Raw genomic sequence first — 19,888 nt, forward strand, 5'->3', positions numbered from 1 at the left:
CCAGCCACTATGGCTGGAGCAGCTCTTATTGTAAAGCAGCCTGGTTGTGGAGCAGCTCTTATTGTGAAGAGGCCAGGTTGTGGAGCAGCTCTTATTGTGAAGCAGCCTGGTTGTGGAGCAGCTCTTATTGTGAAGCAGCTCTTATTGTGAAGCAGCCTGGTTGTGGAGCTCACTCCCCAGGGGGCATTGCGCTGAAGGAGCATTCACTCTTTTAGATGTTTCCGTCTCTTATGGAGGACACAGACCCTAAAACAGGCCTGTCTGAGCAGAACTCCAGTGCTGTTAAACCAAATAGCCCTTAAAACCCCTTAAAACTTACAAACTGCTTTTCTGCTCCACTAACCTGGAAAATTCCCAATTCCTCCTTTATCTGAGGGAAGCAGGAACATGCAGTTCCTTTCAGTTTGGGCACAGATGTTTAATCTCTTCTTTAAAACGACACCAAATATTCTTTTGCTTTGTTTCTTTCGGCTTTCAACTTTGTTCGGCTACAAAGTTAAAAATCATAGAGACGACAGAGAGACAAAAATAAAATAAAAAACATTTTTAGAAAGTTACACATTATGAAACTGCAAGCATACGTCACACATACACCAGTGTGTTGCATTTATGTGGGGAAATTGGTAAAATAATTCCACCAATAGGACATTTTATTCACTACGAACAGTTAAAAGGTCAATAATTCGTCAATAATTAAATAAATCCTTCACGTGAAAAAAGCCGAGACTTCAGGAGGGATTTCTTTTATTGGAACGTTTCTAAGCGGTGCAGCGATCTGCAGAACAAACTCAAGGTGCAGTCCACACAAAATGTAAAAAAAATAACCTGAGCTGCAGAGAACTGAGGCAGGAGTATGAAAATAGGAGGCTGCTTACTGTTGCACCGGACTATTCTGGCAAATATTAATATTAACACAAAAAAGCATCTTGGCACAGATGTTAAGACACTGAGCAAGTTCAACAAAACACATATCGTCTGTAAGACACATACACAAATACAAAAGTATAACTTATGGACAAACCCGAACAGACTGTACATGACGGCTATGTCTCTGCTCCTTCCTAAGTGAGGTTATTTCAGCGAGGTGAGGCGGCCTTCGTGCAGCCGATGGCGCGTCTGTTAGCGTCGCTCGAGCGCCTCGTCACACTATGAGAGAGTCCCTGCTCAGGGCGGCGCTCTGTTAGAGAAATACACCGAGAGGCCACATGTTAGACACGTTCATGCCCGTGCTGAGAGGGAAGAAGGGTGAGCGGGAGTTTGAGTCATGCAGCAGCCGTGTCGGTGACTGAAACACCGATTCAGAAAAGGGTTTTAGAGTTTCAGGAAGCTTTGAAACTTGTGGAAGTCACAAGGAAAGTCATTATGCTTTAAAAGAAATTAGCTTACATTCATAAGAAACTTCTGTTAGGAAAGAAAATAAATTTAAATCGTGTAAAAACTAAATTCAGTGTTAAGACCATCACGTTTAAAAGCCACATAAGACAAAAACAATACGTATAAAACACTGTAAGATAAAAAAAAACAATACGTTTAATGCTATTTTTCTTATTGTCAACAAATTTCATGTAAGGACAGACTCTACCACTTGTGACACTTAAATCTTGCTCCTGAAAATCATTCATTCAACCACATGGGGGCAGCAAAACAAACAGTAGCCATGATTATAATATTTCCTACACATTGTTCCGCAGTGTTTTATTTTGAAAATCCTTCCTGCACTGGACTCAGTCGCAGCTATTTTTTACCTACAAGCAAACCTAAAAACAAACTTATTTTTCCTTCACTCATCCGTGGGAATGTTCTCTTGGATTTGATGCAACAAACGTTTGGGTCCCGCTGCTCTGACAGACCTGAGTGGATGTCTCTGTTTGAGTCAGCCTCATGAATTTAAGTCTATATATCCACCCTTTTACTAACATCTTCTCATCTTTGACACCAACTGGGGGAAATATGTGCCTCTTTGGCTCATAGATGATCTGCCGTTTAGTCATTTTAGGCCAGTTCCTTCATTTACTGCTTAATTTACACAGACTTTTCATCACTTTATGGTGGTTTTCAATCCCAAATATCTCAGTGTGTGTCTCACCTTGTTTTGTTGACACTGACTGAAGGATGGAGGGATTTGACCTCCACACCCTGCAGCATGCCTTACTCTCCTCCTCAGCACCACAACTCCTGATATTCTCATTGGTGCAGGAGTAAGAATATATAAAAATAATATGTTCACTTAATTCTGGCTCTCTGAGTTCATTTCTTTGTACACTTCTGGTTAGTTTGTGTTTTTTTATAGCTGTTTTGCATTGACTGCTGGTCTTGGTGCCTAGTATCTCAGTCTGGTAATTTTGCATGTCTTTGTGGTGGCTTTGTGTCACATTTGGTTTGATTGTTTAATACACGGTATTCCCATATTTTGACAACAAACATGTTTGTCAGTAAGACCCACACAGAGCAGGGTTTTTCGTTTTGTTTTTTTGGTGACAATAAGAAAACTATTGAACTTCATCAGACTTTTCCTGTAGTGAATTTCGGGATGCAGAGGCTCTTTTCCTGCACAGCTGAAGAGGAAGGAAGTCCTTGTCCCTGCTACAAGTAACTCACCAGGTTTCGGTTCCTGTCCCGCTCCTCTCTGCCGCCCTGTAGCGTCTGGGACGCTCCCGGATATGGACGGGTGTAAGAGAAGGGCCGCATGGCCGCCTCGGTGGTCCTGCTCCTCTCCGATCGGGGAGGATCCGCGGTGCGGTACCGGTTCGTGGTCAGCTCAGCCCTGCGGTGTCGCTCCGCCTCCCGCTCAGAGTACGGAGGCAAAGAGTCCTCCTCGTCCGGACGGTTGCAGGGCGACCGGCTGTAGTAGCTATCGCTGCCCTTTCCCCTGGAGCTGCCTTTAGAAGGAGTGTCACTGTCCTCGTCTTGTCTCCCAGCCCCCCTGTCCCCTCCCCGCCCTCTCATCTTCCTCTCCAGCACGCCGGTGAGGAAGCCGTCATCGTAACTTTTGCTCAGGGCCTTCCGAGAAGGACGGTCACTGTCCCACGTGTCCCTTCTCTTTTGCGGAGGCGAGGGGCTGCGGCGGCCCCAGCCGTCCTCCTCGTCCCGGTAGAAGCGCCTGGGAGGGCTGTAGTCCCGCTCATAGAGCCCGTCCGGAGGCTCGGGTCGACGCCCACGAGAGGCGTAAGACTGGGCGAATTCCTCCAGCTCGTCCAGGGAGCCGGTGCGTCCTCTTCTGCTCAACGTCTTCCTCTGCAGGTGTTCTGAGCGGGGATTCCACCTGGCGCACAACAAGAGCAGCCCGTTAGCTCAAACATTTCCACTCCAAGAGCAATGACCTGACTACCAAATTCAGCAAACCCAAACACCTGCGTTCCAGCTCATCGTCAGAGTGGTTGCCTCTGTCTCGCCTGGCCGTTCGACTCTGGACGGGCGGACGGACTCTCAGGGTGTCCTCCTGGTCAGTGATGGGTGGGAGCGCCTTCATCTGCACCGCCTGATAGTTGTTTCTAAAGTCTGCGTTTCCCCCATCGTGAAGTGAGCTCAGCTCCGACAAGCTCCTGGCTGTTGGGACAGACATCAAGGCTGCGATGACACGAAGGATTTATGATGCAAAACGAAGCGGGGAAATACTAGCCAGCATCTACAGAGTCGAGCTCCGCAGCATTTTACAGAAGAGGAATGAGAGGAATGCTGGGAGTCATTCCAGGAGGTTTGGAAGCGTTCGTTGGGAAACATCTTGGTTACAGATGACGGCATGAAGCTTCACAAACTACTTCATGACCAAACTTATAAGTAAGGTTTGTTCTGTGTTTATTGTTGCCACAGAAAACATAAAAAAATAAAGGGTGAAAACCCACTTTGAAAAGTAAATACCACATGAGGATTTCTGAGATTACTTCCAGTAATAATTATAGTTTAATAACAACCAACAACAACAAAAAAGGATTTGATTATTAGAAAAAGATGCTTATTTTCAGATGTACAGAGACACATTCGACCTTTTACTCAGTTAGATGTTGTGAGATAAATGTTAGGATTAGATGGATTATGTCACTAGTTAATTTACGCAGATTATGCGCTAAACAGAGACATACAAACACAAACACACAGCCACACAGAGCTCAGAAACTGGTCTTCTCTACACAGGCTTACATTTGAGTAAAGCCGTCTTGCTGGACGGAAACTGAGCCAGCTCCTTCTCTATGTAGTACAGGACTTTCAGTGAGTCCTGGTCCGGGCTCGTGGTCAGTCGGTAACCACTGCGCACTGTGGACACGGACACACACGCATACACACACACACGAAGACATGCAATGATTTACACAGATACAGCTGAGGGAGCGACGCAGGCTTCACATGTTAATTCACAAACATACATGACACGATGAGACGTTTCTGGTATTAGACACACTGAGGGGCGACACATAAAGTCAAGGTTAGTCAAGTCAGTGTAGATGGACTTTTTCAAGTATAAACACAAGTTCTTAATGTGATAACTAAGTTATTTTCCTTGCTGTTAAAAGTTTAGGACCTACAGCTCACCTCCATTCAGGTTATTTTCAGTTGAAGTGATTGACGAGATCTTTGGGTCCAGATGGGTCGAAGGAGCAAGCGGGACCACGGTCGGCACGCCAGGAATGTAGTACGGATACACGGGAACCTGAGCAGCCTGTCGACTCTTGGCCATCTTCCCCGCCTCGTAAACTGCAGATCAACAGCAGAATAAATGCCCTCGCGCAGACTGACCGTTTCTGGGAAACAAAAAAACGCTCGATTGCTTATGCGACTCACGGTGCCGCGGGCAGCAGCAGGTATCAGGACAGCAGCAGCAGCGGACGTAGCAGCAGCACGAGTGAGGACAACACTGGCACCAGCAGATCCCCAGCAGCAGCAGGAACAGGATGCTGCCCAGGACTACGGAGCCCACAAACGCCCATTCTGAGTTACAAAAACACAGATAAATTCATACGGTTAACATGAAACACACAACTAAAGATCACGGTGGAAGATAAGAAATATAACCTATATAAATAATAAACACAAGTAGCTGAAATCCCGGACGAGCCCCCAAATGTTTCAGCTCGACATGATGTATGAAACACAAAGCACATCCAAAAGAGTTCAAAACAAAAATAAAACAAGATGAAAATAAAATTGTGACCCGTGCCGACAAAATTAGCTTGAATGAGCATAGCTGTAGAGCAAAAAAAAGTGAAATTATAGATTTTTGCCATAATTGAGATTTGTGTAAAAACAAGTCCATGAAGACACCATACAAGTAACTAAAATAGCATATAATCTTCCTAATCTACCTTTTATTACCCCACGCAGGGAAATCCCTTCGTATAATGTTTGGCATCACTGTGAAGCTCGGGGATCCCCCTTTTTAAATATACAGCTGCGATCCCAAATGACATCATTCTCGACAATAAAAATTGTGTTTTCAAACTGACGCTCTTGCAGACAAAACTAGCTTGTTGCCAGGTGATAAACGGCCAAATTTCAACAAACTACTATCATTTTGAAGCTTTTGAGAGGTAGAATTTAAAAATAATAAGAGCCCAATACTGAAATCTTGCAGTTTTCATGGTTTCACCTCCTTGTGTTTATGTCTCTGTGGGCCTCCAGACTCCAAACTGAGTAACTAACATAAAGATCAGCCAAAATAACACCAAGGTTGTTCTCAGCTGCTGCATTTTAACTAAAGCTGGCGATTTGAACCAATGATGTAGCCAAACAGAGCAACAAAACAGGGGATCTCGAGGGGAAATTTGAGTGACTCTTATCCATGATCACATCTTTAAAGCATCCAAACACTAACAACACACTTCCTCAGGGTGGATCGAGAAGCAAAATCCGCAAAAAAAATTATTTTCTAAGCCACCACTTAACTCGAAAGATTTTAAACCACAAGTGGCGAGAACAGAAACAAGTGTTAGGGGATAGCGTGTTTCGTAGTGAAAAGAGTTTTGATTGGTCAGTGAGAATTAAAAGGAAGTCGGGAGGCTTTAGATCAGCAGGAAAATGCGGAGCAGTGAGGAGAAGATGCAGCTGATTGGCCGTACCTGGCATAATCTGCAGCTCAAACTCAGGCAGAAGATCGTCCTGCTCACCTGTCCTGCCTGCAGAGAGAGGGAGAGCACAGGTGAAGGCCGACAGGAAGCAGGAAGCAGCCCCAAAAGATCAGGCAAATGAGCAAATCGGGTAGTAGAAGGGGTGATTAATGAGCATGCACTATTCAAGGGATTAAAGGAACTAAGATTTTACTAAATCACCCTGACTGTGAGCCAACACAAAGCAAAAAGCATCAAAAGGATAGAGGCGTTTTGGTGTTTCACTGCTACAAAAGCAAATTAAAAGCTAAAATAAACCTACTGTTATTCTGCTAATTTAATAAAGTGTTTTTCTATGGAACCAATATTAAAAGTTTCGGTTCCTCATCAAACATAAATGTCTGACAGAATGATAAAGCTGTGAAATCTGACTAAATTCTGCCAACAAAATGAAACCCAAGCAGGATTTTATCACTGATGTCTTGCTGAAAACAGGGCGACAGGCTGTCTGAATGTCTTTACAAGTCAAGAAGCATGTATAGGATCAAATAACTTGAATTTTTAAAGGAGATATATAATTTTTTATGCATCCATTTTGGTGACAGAGCAGAAAACCTCACTTAAAACAATCCAGTCACTGTTTGGGGTTTAACACGCCTTTAGATAAGCCACTCAGACCTGCCTTTAACTCACAGCTGGAGCTCAGATAGGACGTATAAGACCTCCCCACCTTTATCTCCACAGTTTTACATAAAGTTGGGGTGGTGATAAAGTTAAAGGTTGAGTCTGACTGAACTGAGTCGCCCTGACTTCTCACCTTTGCTGCCACCACGAGGTGAAAGTTTTCACGTTTATTGGGTGGACTGGTATAAATCTGAGCGCAAACATTCATGGTTTCCAAGCAATAAATGAACAGATTTTGAATTTTTGGTTATTGAAGCTGATATCTGAAGAAACTACTGAATTCGACACCATAATATTGTGATAATTTGCCTTTTACTGATGCTGTTAACAACCCTGACCAGTTGAGGCGCAGACAGCATCGGGTTTTTAAGGGTTTGTTGTGGATTTTAGCATAAAACCATCGGTGGCAGATAATTTAAGTCCAGTAAGCAGCCGAGTGGACGTTCAATACATCTGACTTGTTCATCCTGAACACCCAACAGAGCTTGGATTCAATCGGCAGATTTTTACAGCTAACTTATTGGTCAGTATCAGCATTTAGGTAGGAGGTACAAGCCAAAGACACAATGTTTTCCAGCAGAATTTCCTCCAAAGCATTATGCTGCCGGCATTCTGGAGCTTTGTCTTCCCAAGGGGAGCAAATACAAGGACTCTACGACATGCTGAAAAAGAAAATGTGATGCATTCTGGTTCTGAAGCTAATAAGTCCCCTCCAAGTATTTTTTGGTGGGGAACAAGAGCCAAACCACACTGCACTGTATTCTGACACCTTTTTATCTGAACCAGAATTAACATAATCAGTAATTCAAGCTACAGTAGCCCTATCGGACCGGACAACAAAACCTTTATACCCTGCATGCATCAGCGAGCTTTAGCTACCCAATAACCTCATTGCCAGTTTATCCATTTTTTTTCCCCTTGAACCACTTTTTATTCATTCTGACCCTGAAGCTCAGGAACATCCTGTACAAGATGCCACTAAAATGAGTAATCAATGTCTTTCACTTCATCTGTTAGGGTTATAATGTTACAGCTGATTGGCTCCTTAACATAGACCATACAGACTGCAACAAAATATAATGTTCACAACTGGAGCTTTTGAGTTGCCTAAATCTCTTCAAAAAACCCTAATTTACAAGGAAGTCTAATTGTAGCACATATATTCAGTAATCTAGGTCTGGGGCACAGCATTTCCAGGACAACAATTTAACGTGGCAGCTCATCAGAAAGGGTCACACGAGTGAAACAATGTGTCTTTTGTGCTTCACGTGAAAAAGAAAGAGGTAAAAAGCATCGACAGCATCGAGCCGGAGCCACAGCTGCAAGTGTTTCTGGTTCTTTGTATTTTTTTATTTATTTTTGGTCCATGTGCTTATTATGAGATCTAAACAGACTGTGATTAGGATCTGTCTGACTACAAACAGAGACTAAACAGTCCTGGCACAACGGAGGTCTTACCAAGTGTTGCTGAGTAAGCTGTCGCTGCGAAGACAAAAAAAAAAACCTTGGCCTTGCACAGTCAGCTACATACCATCTGTAACAGTGAGTAACCTAAGGAGCTTTAAGGCTCTGAGAAGGAGGAGGTGCAAGGGAGGTGAATCACTGAGGAGGATAAGAGAGAAGTGACAGAGTGACCAGAAACAAATTACAAATGATAAAAAATTTCACTCAGGAACATCCGAAATTATTACTCAAAGGAATACCTTCATGTTTTGTACTTTGTAGTACAAAAAATATTGTTTTCTGTTTTAAGCAGGGGGTCAGATGAGAGCTTTATTGGTACTTTCTTAGATGTTGAGTTAAAATGAAGCTCAGGTCAGCTAATAAATCCTAAAATAAATGCTCCAAACTGAGAAAACTTCAAAAAAAACTTACAAAAATTATACACAAGGAATGCATATCACTCACTTCTTGCACGCTAAAGGTTTAAATCATCTTTTAGAGCTCAAAGTATCTGTCGGGGATGACTCTCAGCTACTACTACGCCAAATTTTAGCACAATATCTGTAAAATAGACTAAGTTACAGCTGTTGTTGTGTTGCCTCAGGTTCATTGGGTTCAATCCAAAAGTTGTAGATGGACGTTTGATTATGACTTTCTGATTGTTTCTTTAGAATCTGATTCATGAGATATTTTCGGTAACAGGAAGACAAATAAACACACACACACACACCAAGGCAATTACACGGCATTTCATTGTGGCGCCAAAGATAAAGATAAAGCATTCAGTCTGTAGCGTAGCTACACGGAGAAGCAGTTTGCGAGCCTCCTTCTCAATGTAAGCTCAGAAGTCAGAACTGGGATATGGGAATAACGCCACACCCAGGTAGAAGTTGGAAAAGCAGTCGGACTTTCTAATTGCTGTGGTGAGAAAACAGGCAAACTATTATTATCGATACAAGCCCACAACGATGTGTTCCTCTGGATTTGATGCATTTAAACACGGCAGCCATGTGTTTCCTAACAGAGGTGATGGTGGGGCTGATTTAATGAAATATAAACTGACAGAAGGGATTATTCTTCACGCCGAAGTCGCTCTAAATGCTGTCTACTGCAGGTAAGATGCTGACTTCTCACAAAAATCTGAACTACCACATTAAGCTCACTATATAGTATCTTTTAGCCTGCTTGTTTAAGTTCTTAAAAATCTGACGAGTAGCTTTTTTTGCTTCCTGTGTTTGTTAGTAAATCAGTGTTAACAATGAACTGTCTTTATCAAGATTTACAAAACGTTGAACTACTGATTCAATTTTAAAGTTTGGAGCATTAAAAAAAATGTAGCGGCGCAGAAAAGTTAAAAAGTTTAGCACTTCAAACGCAGCCAGTTCTTCCTAAGCCCCTCTTTTCTCGCTGTGAGCTGCTTAGGGTCGGATTAGTGCAGCGGAGACGACATGAATGAATGAGCATCGGGTCGGACTAAGGTAGGATAAGAAAACCGATCGGAGAACAACATCAGATCACACTTGAAGGAGCATTTAGTCCCGTCCTGACCTTGTGTATCTCACCTTTTGTTATCTACGAAAACCGCCTCCCTAATTTTCTCACTGGAAAGCCCCGCTAGTTTACAGTAGACGGTGCTTCTCTGACCTTTAGCAGTAAAATATTAGCTGCTCGATGGGGATTTGGAAGCCCTGTTTAATCGTTAACCAGCAACCAGCACTCCCCGCAGTGACCAAACACAACACACACAAGCGTGCTCTGTTGTCTAGCTGGAGATATAATCCCATGCAGGCCTTCAGTCGCTCGCTGGCTTGAGACCTTCCAGTCGAAGTGCAAATCATCCCTCGACTGCTTAAACAATAGAGTCTGTCATGGAGGATCAGGGCTGTTGTAAAGAGGCAAATGCTGTTTCGGCTGTTTCCATAGATACCGCTGCTCAGACACGTGGGAATGCAGCTCAATGAAGATGACTTTCCTAACACCTTTACACACGCAGTAAAAAAAACTTAAAATGCAAACAATTAAAACTACAACGAAAACCTTCTGTTGCTACTTTAGCAGGAAGGCATACCGAGCACCAGCAACTCGATCTTGTCCTCGTTGGTCCCCTCCACATCGTCAGAAATGGTGACTTTACAGAAGTAGACGCCGCTGTCGCCCCACTGCAGCTCCCCGATGCGAAGATCGGCCTCTGCCAGCAGATAAAACACACGATTATGTTTGAGTATGGTTTCAACCAGGAGCTCAACGTGGTCAGAAAGCATGTGAGCATGTAGGTGCTGCATCTATTGACCCCCCCCTCCTGAGCAATGCTTTTAATAAAAACCTGTTTTGTGGTGATAAGACCCGAGCTACTTCAGGGTTTACATGTGAATAGAAGTGAGTCATCGGCGTACTGTAAAACCACAAAAGGCTTATTTAGAGGAAGCGCAGTCAGCTGTGATTCACGTCAGGTGGTCAAACAGCTGCAGCAGCTCCTAAATTCAAACGTGTTCGTCATGCAGAGGAAGAACGGTGACGTTACTGTTCTCGATGGAAATGTCCCGGCCTTTGTACTGAGCTCCCAGCGTCACCGAGGTTCCCTGCGTCGAGGCGACGGGCCGGATGGTGCGGCTGCTGTCGGAGCACTCCAGGTGGGCCGTGGCTCCCAGCTCGGAGGCCTTGACGCCCAGCCGCTCCGGCAGGGTGAAGGCGTCCCGCGTGCGGTCCCGACAGTACGACTTGTACCACCACTGCACCATCGGCGTTTGTTTGGAGGGCGTCTGGTACTCGCAAGGGAGGACCACGGACTGGAAGAGGATCCTGATCCGCTGCTTCTCCCGCACTATGACATGCACACCATCGCACACACACACTGACACACACACACATGCAGACAAACAGAAGGAGTGCAGGAACATTTATATGTTAATGTTTTGCTTTCATTAATCACAAATAAATGGCTTTAAACTGACTCGGAGAGATTTACTTTGATGATTTCTTGGTCAAATGTTATTCTAAAAGATAAAAATAACTTTAAGTTAGTGTCTGCCCTTAAAAAAATCATCTGTATTAATTAAAACCAAGCATCTTCCCTGAGTCTGCTCTCCAAGATTAATCCCACATTGGAAATTCCCATTAATTATTGTATTTTAAGGGAACTCTCAGCAGCAAGAACACCGTGGGTTCAAATCCCAGGTGGGACCTTTAATGTGGAGTTTGTATTTTCTCCCCAGGTACTTCCAGGGTCCAGTTGGGTTAACTGGAGATTCAAATTTGACTCGAGAGAGTACGTGTGGTTCTCTGCTGTGTCTCACTGTTTTTTTTTTTATTTTCACCTTGATTTTAACTACACACCTGAACGTGTCCCACCTGTTTGTGACACTAACGTGACTAATTCTGAGCAGGCAGATAGATAAACACCTGCCATGACTCAAAACCATCTTTGCACACACACATAGCCACCGGTACACACACACACACACACACACACACATAGCCACCGGTACACACACACACACACACACACACACATAGCCACCGGTACACACACACACACACACACACACATAGCCACTGGTACACACACACTCCCTTTAAGTCATAGAGCTGAGTGGATCTCACTGCTCTTTAGTTGTAGGTTTTAGAAACCTCTGCCTAAAAACAGCTTTTTAAAGTTTAGTTTAACCTCAGAGACAACAGATCACAAAGCTGAGCGTGTTTAACAAACCAGCAACCGATGGAAGACAGAAGCACTAAAGAAAGGACATAAATTGTAGCTTTATTACGGGAGAAACAGCTGTGAGCCGTTGTTATCTGCGCTGATGATTCACCATGAGAAACTGTAATTGCTTCATATCAAAACAGGAGCAGAGACAGGAAGAGAGATTAGGTGTGTGGGGGCTCCTCTGCTGCTCGGTAACAGGGGTCAGGAGGTCAAATTCCAGTGGGCGGGGGGAGAGCTGGGGAGGCTCGGGGGGAGTCATCATTCAGGGAGGAGAAGCAGTGGGTAATTTCTGCCGGTCTTATTAGCTCTTGGTGGGGCAGGAACTCGATCTAAACATTTCCCTGAAGACAGGAAACCAAAACAAAAGCAAGCCCACCGGCCTGCATCTCCTCAGGACTCGTCAGAGAGAGGAGCACTCACTCTGGGTTCAAAACAGACAACGGTTTTAATTTCTGCACGTTTTCAGATCATGTGTTTGTTTCCAGGTCACATTTAGGACTAGCTGATTGTGTTTTTTAGGATTAACTTGAAAAATCTATTATTTTTTTTGTCTTTGGCATCCACTTAAATCCTCTACAGTGGATTTAGATTATTCCTCTTTCTAATAATTTAATGTCTTCCAAGCTTTGTCGTAACCTGAAACAGGTCCAGCAGGTTCAGCATCACCAGGATTTTATCTTCCCGTGGCACACTTTAACTCTGCATCTTTCCAACAAAGACTAAGCGAGACCCTGAATGCCTTCTGTGGAGGAGCTGTGGTCTTTCCCTTTTGTTTCTTATTTTATGGAGCGGGGGCCATTGTTAGGGCTTCGCCCCCCCTCCTGTCCCAGTTGAGGAGCTGAAAGGGGGAGGCTCCCAACCAATAGGAGCGAGCAGCCTCGTCCAGCTGGATGGGAACAGACCAATGGCCCGGCAGAGATTTAAACCGAACCGTTACTCCATGATCAGCTCCAAGAAAGCCTCCAGTCTGAGGCGTGAGGAGGTTCCTGTGTGCTGTCAGGATGAACTCACCTGTTAACTATTGTTTACTGTAGGTTAATGAGCAGGTTACAGCCTCCTCCTCCTCCTCCTTCTCCTCACCACACTGAAGGCCTCATTTCAGGATTAGATTAACCCACTGTAACAGTCTGAGGTATTCCAGGTCACGGCTCTGCTGCTGGACGTCGCATGTTTCCTGAGCACGCTCAGACTTTTTCCTCTCCAAAGCCCTCACATTTCCTGCCTTTACTTCGCTGCGCATTCCTGCACATTGACTCACTGCTCCAACAAAGGCCAACGACAGGTCTGAAAGTAGCCTTCGTGATGATATCAGATTATCTGCTATTTGACAAAACACTCCAAAGTTGGAAACAGCCACTTAAATGGACAGTTTTGCACTTTTGGCTCACATCGCTGCTTAATTTCGAGCCTCCCGTGGAGCTGAAATGCACTTGGGTTCAAATTAAACAAATAATTGTGTACATTTCTGCATTTATTTTTAATGCAAATCATTGCATGGCAAAAAAACACACACATCTGACTCATCTAAAACTCAACAACACCTTGATGTTTACTGGTATAAACACATTATTCTTTTATTTTTGAGAGGCTAAAACAATGCAATGGCTTGCATTTTTGCTTTTGCTTGTAGAAAAACACCAAAACCTTTAATAAGACGTGATAAAAGCTTAAAAACATTATTATTAATGCGCACAGGAGGATATAGTAGACATAATACTCTCAGTTGCGCAATGGGTGTCCCATAAACAATAAATGCCTTATGAAATTTGGGAAAATGGCGCAAACCATGGCTGTAAAAGCAGAGTCTGACTTATTTGAGTTCATAAAGATAAATTAAAGCAGATTGTCTGAGGCCAGCAGCAGCAGCTCCGGGATAACAAGCTGAACTTTCAGGGGTCAACCTGTTGCGCTGCTGTTGTTCCTGAAGGTAAATCGTCTGAAACATTTCCCCCTGTGGAGGTTTTACTCACCTAACGCTCCCAGCATAATCGCCAAGCGGTAAGAGTTCATTATGCCGTCCGTTTTCACAGGAAAGAGTGGTTTCTCCGCATGTTTTTCTGCTCCTTGTCCGCTCCGACTGCGGCTGCTGCCAACCGGAGTCAGGCTGCGTCTAACGGGACTGAACCACTCCACCGACAGGGGGGTCCCAGAACATGGTTCCGATCCAAAACAACACGTTTTACTCTGGGTTCTGTCCAGCTGCAGAGGTAGACATGTCCCTATATGCGGAACAGGATCTGTTTCACTATCAAACGAGGCGTTTTGTTGATGAAAATCCAGGCTGCTCGTTAGTTTTAGGGCGTTTTATTAAACACAAATGGTTTCACCCGATGTCTTTGAATCATCTTTATTAAGATCAATATAAAAAGTCACTTTTTACACCCACCAGAGAAGGTTTAGCACACAAAAATAAACACAAAAAACCGTTAAAATGATAGAAACGCCCCATTTAAAGAGACTTTTCTGAACTTTTAAAGCGGGGTTCTGCACAAAGCTTATGAGCAGTCAATATCTTACCTGTTGTAGATAGCTCTATGAGCGGCTTCAGTTTGGAGAAAGAGCGTTTAATTCAGACCAAAAATAGAATTTTAGACTATCTGGTGAATTGCTGCCATCACAACTTTGATCCCTTCATGAAGATACTATTTTATAAACTTTTATATTGTTAAGGTTATTCAGGCAGAAATAATATAATATTTCTGTCAAAAATGCCCCCAGCTGCATCCAAAGTGCTACAGCCAGCTGCTGCTGCGATTTATGCTTGCAAATAACCATACACTGGAAAATTAACAGCAATGTAAATGTCTATAAAACAGCGTTTGCGTGAATCTCTGTGAAATATTTGGGACTTGAGTTGCTTTAAGACGGCAGCCGTCCACTGTGCTCCACTCAGTCTAGCTGATAATTTGGTAATCTGATCAGAATTAAGTTCTAACCCAGATCATTCAAAGAGCTATCTACAACAGGTAAGATATTAATTGTTCATAGCTTTTCCACTGAAGCGCAATTCAAAAGATTTGGACTTTAAAAGCATTGTCAGAAATATATTTATATGACAAAAAAAAAGCTGCAACAACATTGTTATTTTGAATTCTGATCCTGATCAGTTTCTTGAAATGAATTTACAGTCCAAAGCCTGAAGGCGTTTAGTTTAAAATGCAAGACATGATCAACTAGTTGTAGGTTTTGTTTTTTGTTATTTAAACTTTGCAAACCAAAATCGCTTGAATCACAAACTATACTGTTAAAAAATGAAGAAAAACGATAAAATTTAAAGCTGAAGTGTCAAGAATCATTAAAATTTTCTTACATAATTATGCAAAAATATTTAGTTTATGTTAAGAGTCACAATTTCTTATAGAAACATGTCAACTTTTTGAGTAAACAGTGGTTCTCAAACTGTGGGAGGGTGACCGCTCCTGTTTCTGTTTTCATTTTATTTTAAGTTTTAGGGCTTTTTTTTTTTGCCACTTGGACTTGTTTTTGTGACGGGCCAGAAAAGATCGGCGAAATGTTGGGCAGTGTGGAGAGTTGATCCCCTCCTTACTGGTCAGCTGGCGAAGGAATAGTTTTTATCTTTTTCATGGAAATGTTTGCTGTCCAGAGGAGGTGTTTCTTTAAATCAAACTGTCAGACTAAGTCAAGGGGAGAAAAAGCTGCTCTCACAGCCAAGTCACATTTTCTTTCTCCTTCAAGAAGGGGACACGGCACAAAAAGTTTGAGAACCACTGTGGGTAAAGTGAAGGCCTTTCCATCCTCCATGAGAAGTCACAAAGTCGGCTCTGTGGTCGCGTGAGGAAATTTGCATCATTTTTGTTCGCATAGCGGCTTAGTCCGCCCCTTCCCGACACAAGGCCCTGGCTGAACGTTTTTGCACAGGTGTTGTGATTGGTCAAAAGTTGAGAAGATGAGCTTTAATGGAGTCATTTAGCTTCGACTGTTTCGTTGAGAACCAGCTGGAGGCTGTTAGAAAATACAGCCGTTTTTACAACTGTTCCATCAAAACTTAGAAGCCTATGAGCTTAAAAAGATCATAGAGACACAGGCGGTTCTTCCTGGCTGTGGTGGCCGGGAGGAAGTGCGTCTCGGGCCAGGCAGCATAGGGACACACTCCCTACATTCACTCATTATTGTGCACCGTCATATTTGTAAATGCCAAACGGTGTGTACTGTCTCTGTCGGTTTAATAAACATGTCTGGTCACGGTAAAAGAAGCAAAAATCTGTCCAAGGACAGAAGAGTTGAGTAGATGGTGAGAAGAAACCTGTTTTAACGCTGCAGGAGGAAGGAGGAGCTTCCTGGGAGTTCTGATCCGAGTGTCTCATGGACGATGAAAGGTGTGGGTGAAAACGAACGTCTTACGACCACGTGTCTGCGAACCGACTTCGTGACTTCTCATGGAGTACGCTGGAGCCTTAAAATCTAACTGTAAGCCCTGCCGGTAGCTACGACTGAAACATTTTCCAACTTCCAAAACAGTTTCAGTAACTCATAACTGTTCAAATCAATTTCTGTATTGACTGTCGCTGTAATCACGGTGATCCTGGCTAACTCCATAACGGTCTTGCCGATCATCGAGCCGATCGCGACTTCCGTAGCGATCCCGCTGATCGTCGAGCCGATCGTGACTTCCGTAGCGATCCCGCTGATCGTCAAGCCGGTCGCGACTTCCACGGTAGCGATCTTGCTGGTCTTCCCTGTAACGCTGAGAATCGACATCACTCCCCTTCTCTTCATGCCTGTCTCTGCCGCTGTTATAACTGTGCTGATCATCATCTAACCTTTGTCCCATTCCTGGTAAACGGAATTTATTTTGAGGAAGAACGTCTTTGTCTTCATACTTGCTGACCTGTTTTTCCTCACTGTTCGACTTGTCATCCGAGTACTGGTCTCCGGCTTCCGGGCCATCTTTGTCATAAAACATCACATCTCCAGGAGAACTACAACACAAACAAGCAGTCAGTGTAGGAGTATAATTGTTGACGTTGGACAAAGACCTTAGACACACAACACATACTCTTCAGGGTGTTTGTCCTTGTTCTTCCTCCGGCAGCAACAGAAGATGATAATTCCCAGAACCACCAGACCTGCAAGAACTCCCCCAATGATACCTGCAGTGGAGCCGAGGTTCATACTGCCTGGGGTAAAAAACAGAAAAAAAACAAACCCATTCTGTCAATGTTTTCATTTTATTTAGCTGATTACAGCAAGAATAAACACATCAGGGATATTTATACCACCTGGTTAAGGAAAAACATCTCTTAGTCATGTAAAACAACAAAAATGTTATGTCAGAGTAATAAAATTCAAATATTAGTAACATCAGTTTATATTAACCAACATCTTTGAACAAGGATTAGGGTTTGTCCTGTAAAATAAATACTTATCTTTTTACCTATATTACTTCACTTATTCAGGACGTATTAAACTGTACGACATTTAAATAATTTTTACAGATACTTACTGTATTTATCTCACTATGATTTTGTAAATGTGGGAGAAACCAGAGGAAACCTTGCTTTTGTGTACAAGTAAAATTAGCCTGCTTAAATTTAAAGAGAACTTTACAACAAGTACTTTCTTGTAACTTTTTTGCCTAAACTATTTTAAACTTTAGATCTTGTGTATTATTAAATAGCGATATTCCTGACTGGGTATAAGTAAGCTAATTAGAGTTAGCTTTGGTTAGCATAAACACTTTTACTGCATCAACATAATCACTTGTTTTTTTTGCCTAATTTTGACTTTTTGTATGTTTTTGTGCTCTCATGCCTAAATAAAACACACTAAAATTGCTTTATATTGAAAGAATGAATAAAAGATAAAAAATGAAGCTCCAAACTAACTTACAACTACAAGAAATGTAAATTTCTACCTTTAGATATTGACATTTTCCCCATATTTATGTGTTGATACTCACTTTTATGACCGTTTCATAGATTGATAAGAGCTTGTATACCTCAAAATGATGTTTTTTGTGTTACATACCTAAAAACGAATCCTGCTCCACAACACAGACTGATAAAATTTCACAAACTAAAAGCACAGAACTTTAGAGTTCATCATCTGCAAAGAAGGAAATATGTAGACAGACTCACCTGGCATCACCGCTAAGGTGAAGTTGCAGCTGGCAGAATCGATTTCATTCGATGATATGCAAACGAAGAACCCAGACGTCTCTTTGGTTATATTGAAAAGAGCTAAAACTCCATCCTCTGCAAAAAACAAAACAAAAAAACAATGCAAAAAGCCTGACAAAAACACACACTTCACATTAAAACTCATGGTTAAAACACATACTTTGAGTTGTCTTGGGTGGAAATTGCCTGGGAGTGTTATCAACACTGTAGGTCGTCCACTGATAGGTCGGTTTTGGGGAGCCCTCCTCGGACGCGCAGGTCAGTGTGACGTTGTGAAAATACTCAGATCGTCCCTGAAGTGTGCAGACTGGTGGAGAAGGAGGCTCTGCAAGAGAAAGAGTTGGACTCAAACACAACAACAATCACAATAGATGCATGTGCATGTTTTTTTTTTAATTTTCCACCCTAATCGGAGTTGAGAATAAACTTTCCAGAAACCAAAATCTAGGCTGAAAACAGAAAAAACGAGCTGCTGATATAGTCTGGAGTCAAAGTGAGGTTACTGAGGACATCTAGAGCAAATGTCTGATAACAGCAGAGCAAACTACATATCTAAGGAAAAGAAAACCTAATTTATAACTTTAGTCCTTTTTGGATTAATGGTCTATATGATACTATTTTATATCATAGAATCAACAGAGTGTTAGTTGCTGTAAAACACTGATTTGAGTTTTATTGACTTTCCAATTACATACAGTACTTCCCATCAACTTGCAAAAGAAAGTAGCTTATCATGTTGACAATGCATTATGTAAAAAAAAAGGGAAGATCCTGTTTAATAAATGTTTTTGTTACATTAGAGGAGTGGACAAAGTTGTAAGATGAATGTTGGCCTTTGATAGATTGTACTTTAATTATCATATTTAATAATCTTTTTGTTAACTAGTGTTTAAGTTTGTCATTTTTCCTTCATCTCTGGATAGGTAAACTCCCAGTGAGCAGAGAGGGACTGGATTTGTTGTCGTGGAAACCATAATATCATCTGCAAACAGTTTTGTTTTATGCTACGTGTTTTTAATTCCTAATCTTCGGATTTTTGTGTTATAACCAGCTGATTGTGTTAAAGGTGCTCCAAACCATACCCCAGTCTTGATGAACTTTGGGACTGAACAGCAGCAGAGATCTTGACCAAACGTTTGTGTGCGTCTGCACCACTGAAGACGACTGAGGGGATATAAACCTTATCGCTGTGCTAACTCACCCAGGACCAAAACGGAAGTGGTGGCAGCTGTTGTTCCTTCGTCGTCTCCGAATATTCTGACGCTGCACTGGTAATGGCGACTGTCCTTTATGGTCACCTTTGTTAAGCGGAGTGTGCTCGTTCCCCCGTTGACGTCGACCTCCAGGGAGGCTCTGCCTTCGTAAGAGGGCGAAATCTCAGCGGGCTTATTCAAAAAGAAGGACGCCACACCTTTCTGGACAAACAAACACAAAATACACACTCAGTATACTAAGATTCAGTCAATAAACGGCTACTAGTAATCCTGGCATTATAGATAACGAACAGAGGTTTGAAAAGACGTGTGGACTAATAGTCAGCTGAAGTAGGCTTCTGTAGAAATAATACCTTACCTGTTGCAGATAGCTCTCTGAACAGCCACAATTAGGAGAAATAGAGTTTCATTGTGACTAGATTGATGAGCTAACAGCTAGACCAAGTGGGGGTCAAGCATGAAGGGGACTGATGCCGTCTTAACCCTCTGGGGTCTAGGGTGAAACTGGACGTTTTTTGGACTATTTTAAATTTGCTTTATATTTCACCCTAAAAGTGGTTTAACCTGCCATGTTTGGAGTCATTTTTTTCAGCACAACCTCCCAAGTGTGAATTTCAAGTAATATTTTACTTTTGACCTACTGTATTAACACAACAGACCTACAAT

At 42.7% G+C, this 19,888-nt stretch overlaps 2 protein-coding genes across 4 annotated transcripts in view; both read right to left on the minus strand.

Annotated features, from left to right (window-relative positions):
• Positions 1 to 727: 727 nt before the first annotated feature.
• On the minus strand, positions 728 to 13,997 carry ildr2 (immunoglobulin-like domain containing receptor 2). 3 transcript variants are annotated; one of them, XM_025004684.2, is made up of 10 exons: positions 13,839 to 13,996; positions 10,687 to 11,016; positions 10,234 to 10,353; positions 6,051 to 6,107; positions 4,777 to 4,923; positions 4,528 to 4,689; positions 4,138 to 4,251; positions 3,351 to 3,546; positions 2,599 to 3,262; positions 728 to 1,177 (listed from the first exon to the last, which is right to left on the minus strand). In XM_025004684.2, the coding sequence occupies exons 1-10, from the start codon at positions 13,876 to 13,878 to the stop codon at positions 1,142 to 1,144; spliced, it is 1,866 nt and encodes a 621-aa protein (XP_024860452.1). In that variant the 5' UTR covers positions 13,879 to 13,996; the 3' UTR covers positions 728 to 1,141. The 3 variants fall into 3 exon arrangements, with proteins under 3 accessions (XP_024860452.1, XP_024860453.1, XP_017265882.1); XM_025004685.2 differs by lacking the exon at positions 6,051 to 6,107 and having other exon boundaries at positions 13,839 to 13,997; XM_017410393.3 differs by lacking the exon at positions 4,138 to 4,251.
• A 204-nt stretch (positions 13,998 to 14,201) lies between these two features.
• Positions 14,202 to 19,888, minus strand: part of LOC108232391 (cell surface A33 antigen) — a 7,722-nt gene continuing 2,035 nt past the window's right edge. The window contains exons 3-7 of the mRNA XM_017410154.3: positions 19,210 to 19,423; positions 18,169 to 18,333; positions 17,967 to 18,083; positions 16,886 to 17,006; positions 14,202 to 16,808 (exon numbers count right to left, since the gene is read on the minus strand). Of these exons, the coding sequence (XP_017265643.1) occupies positions 16,373 to 16,808; positions 16,886 to 17,006; positions 17,967 to 18,083; positions 18,169 to 18,333; positions 19,210 to 19,423 (1,053 nt within the window). The 3' untranslated portion in view covers positions 14,202 to 16,372. The remainder of the gene's footprint in view (positions 16,809 to 16,885; positions 17,007 to 17,966; positions 18,084 to 18,168; positions 18,334 to 19,209; positions 19,424 to 19,888) is intronic.

The sequence above is a fragment of the Kryptolebias marmoratus genome, linkage group LG6, assembly GCF_001649575.2.
Source record: "Kryptolebias marmoratus isolate JLee-2015 linkage group LG6, ASM164957v2, whole genome shotgun sequence".
Taxonomy (NCBI): Eukaryota; Metazoa; Chordata; class Actinopteri; order Cyprinodontiformes; family Rivulidae; genus Kryptolebias; species Kryptolebias marmoratus.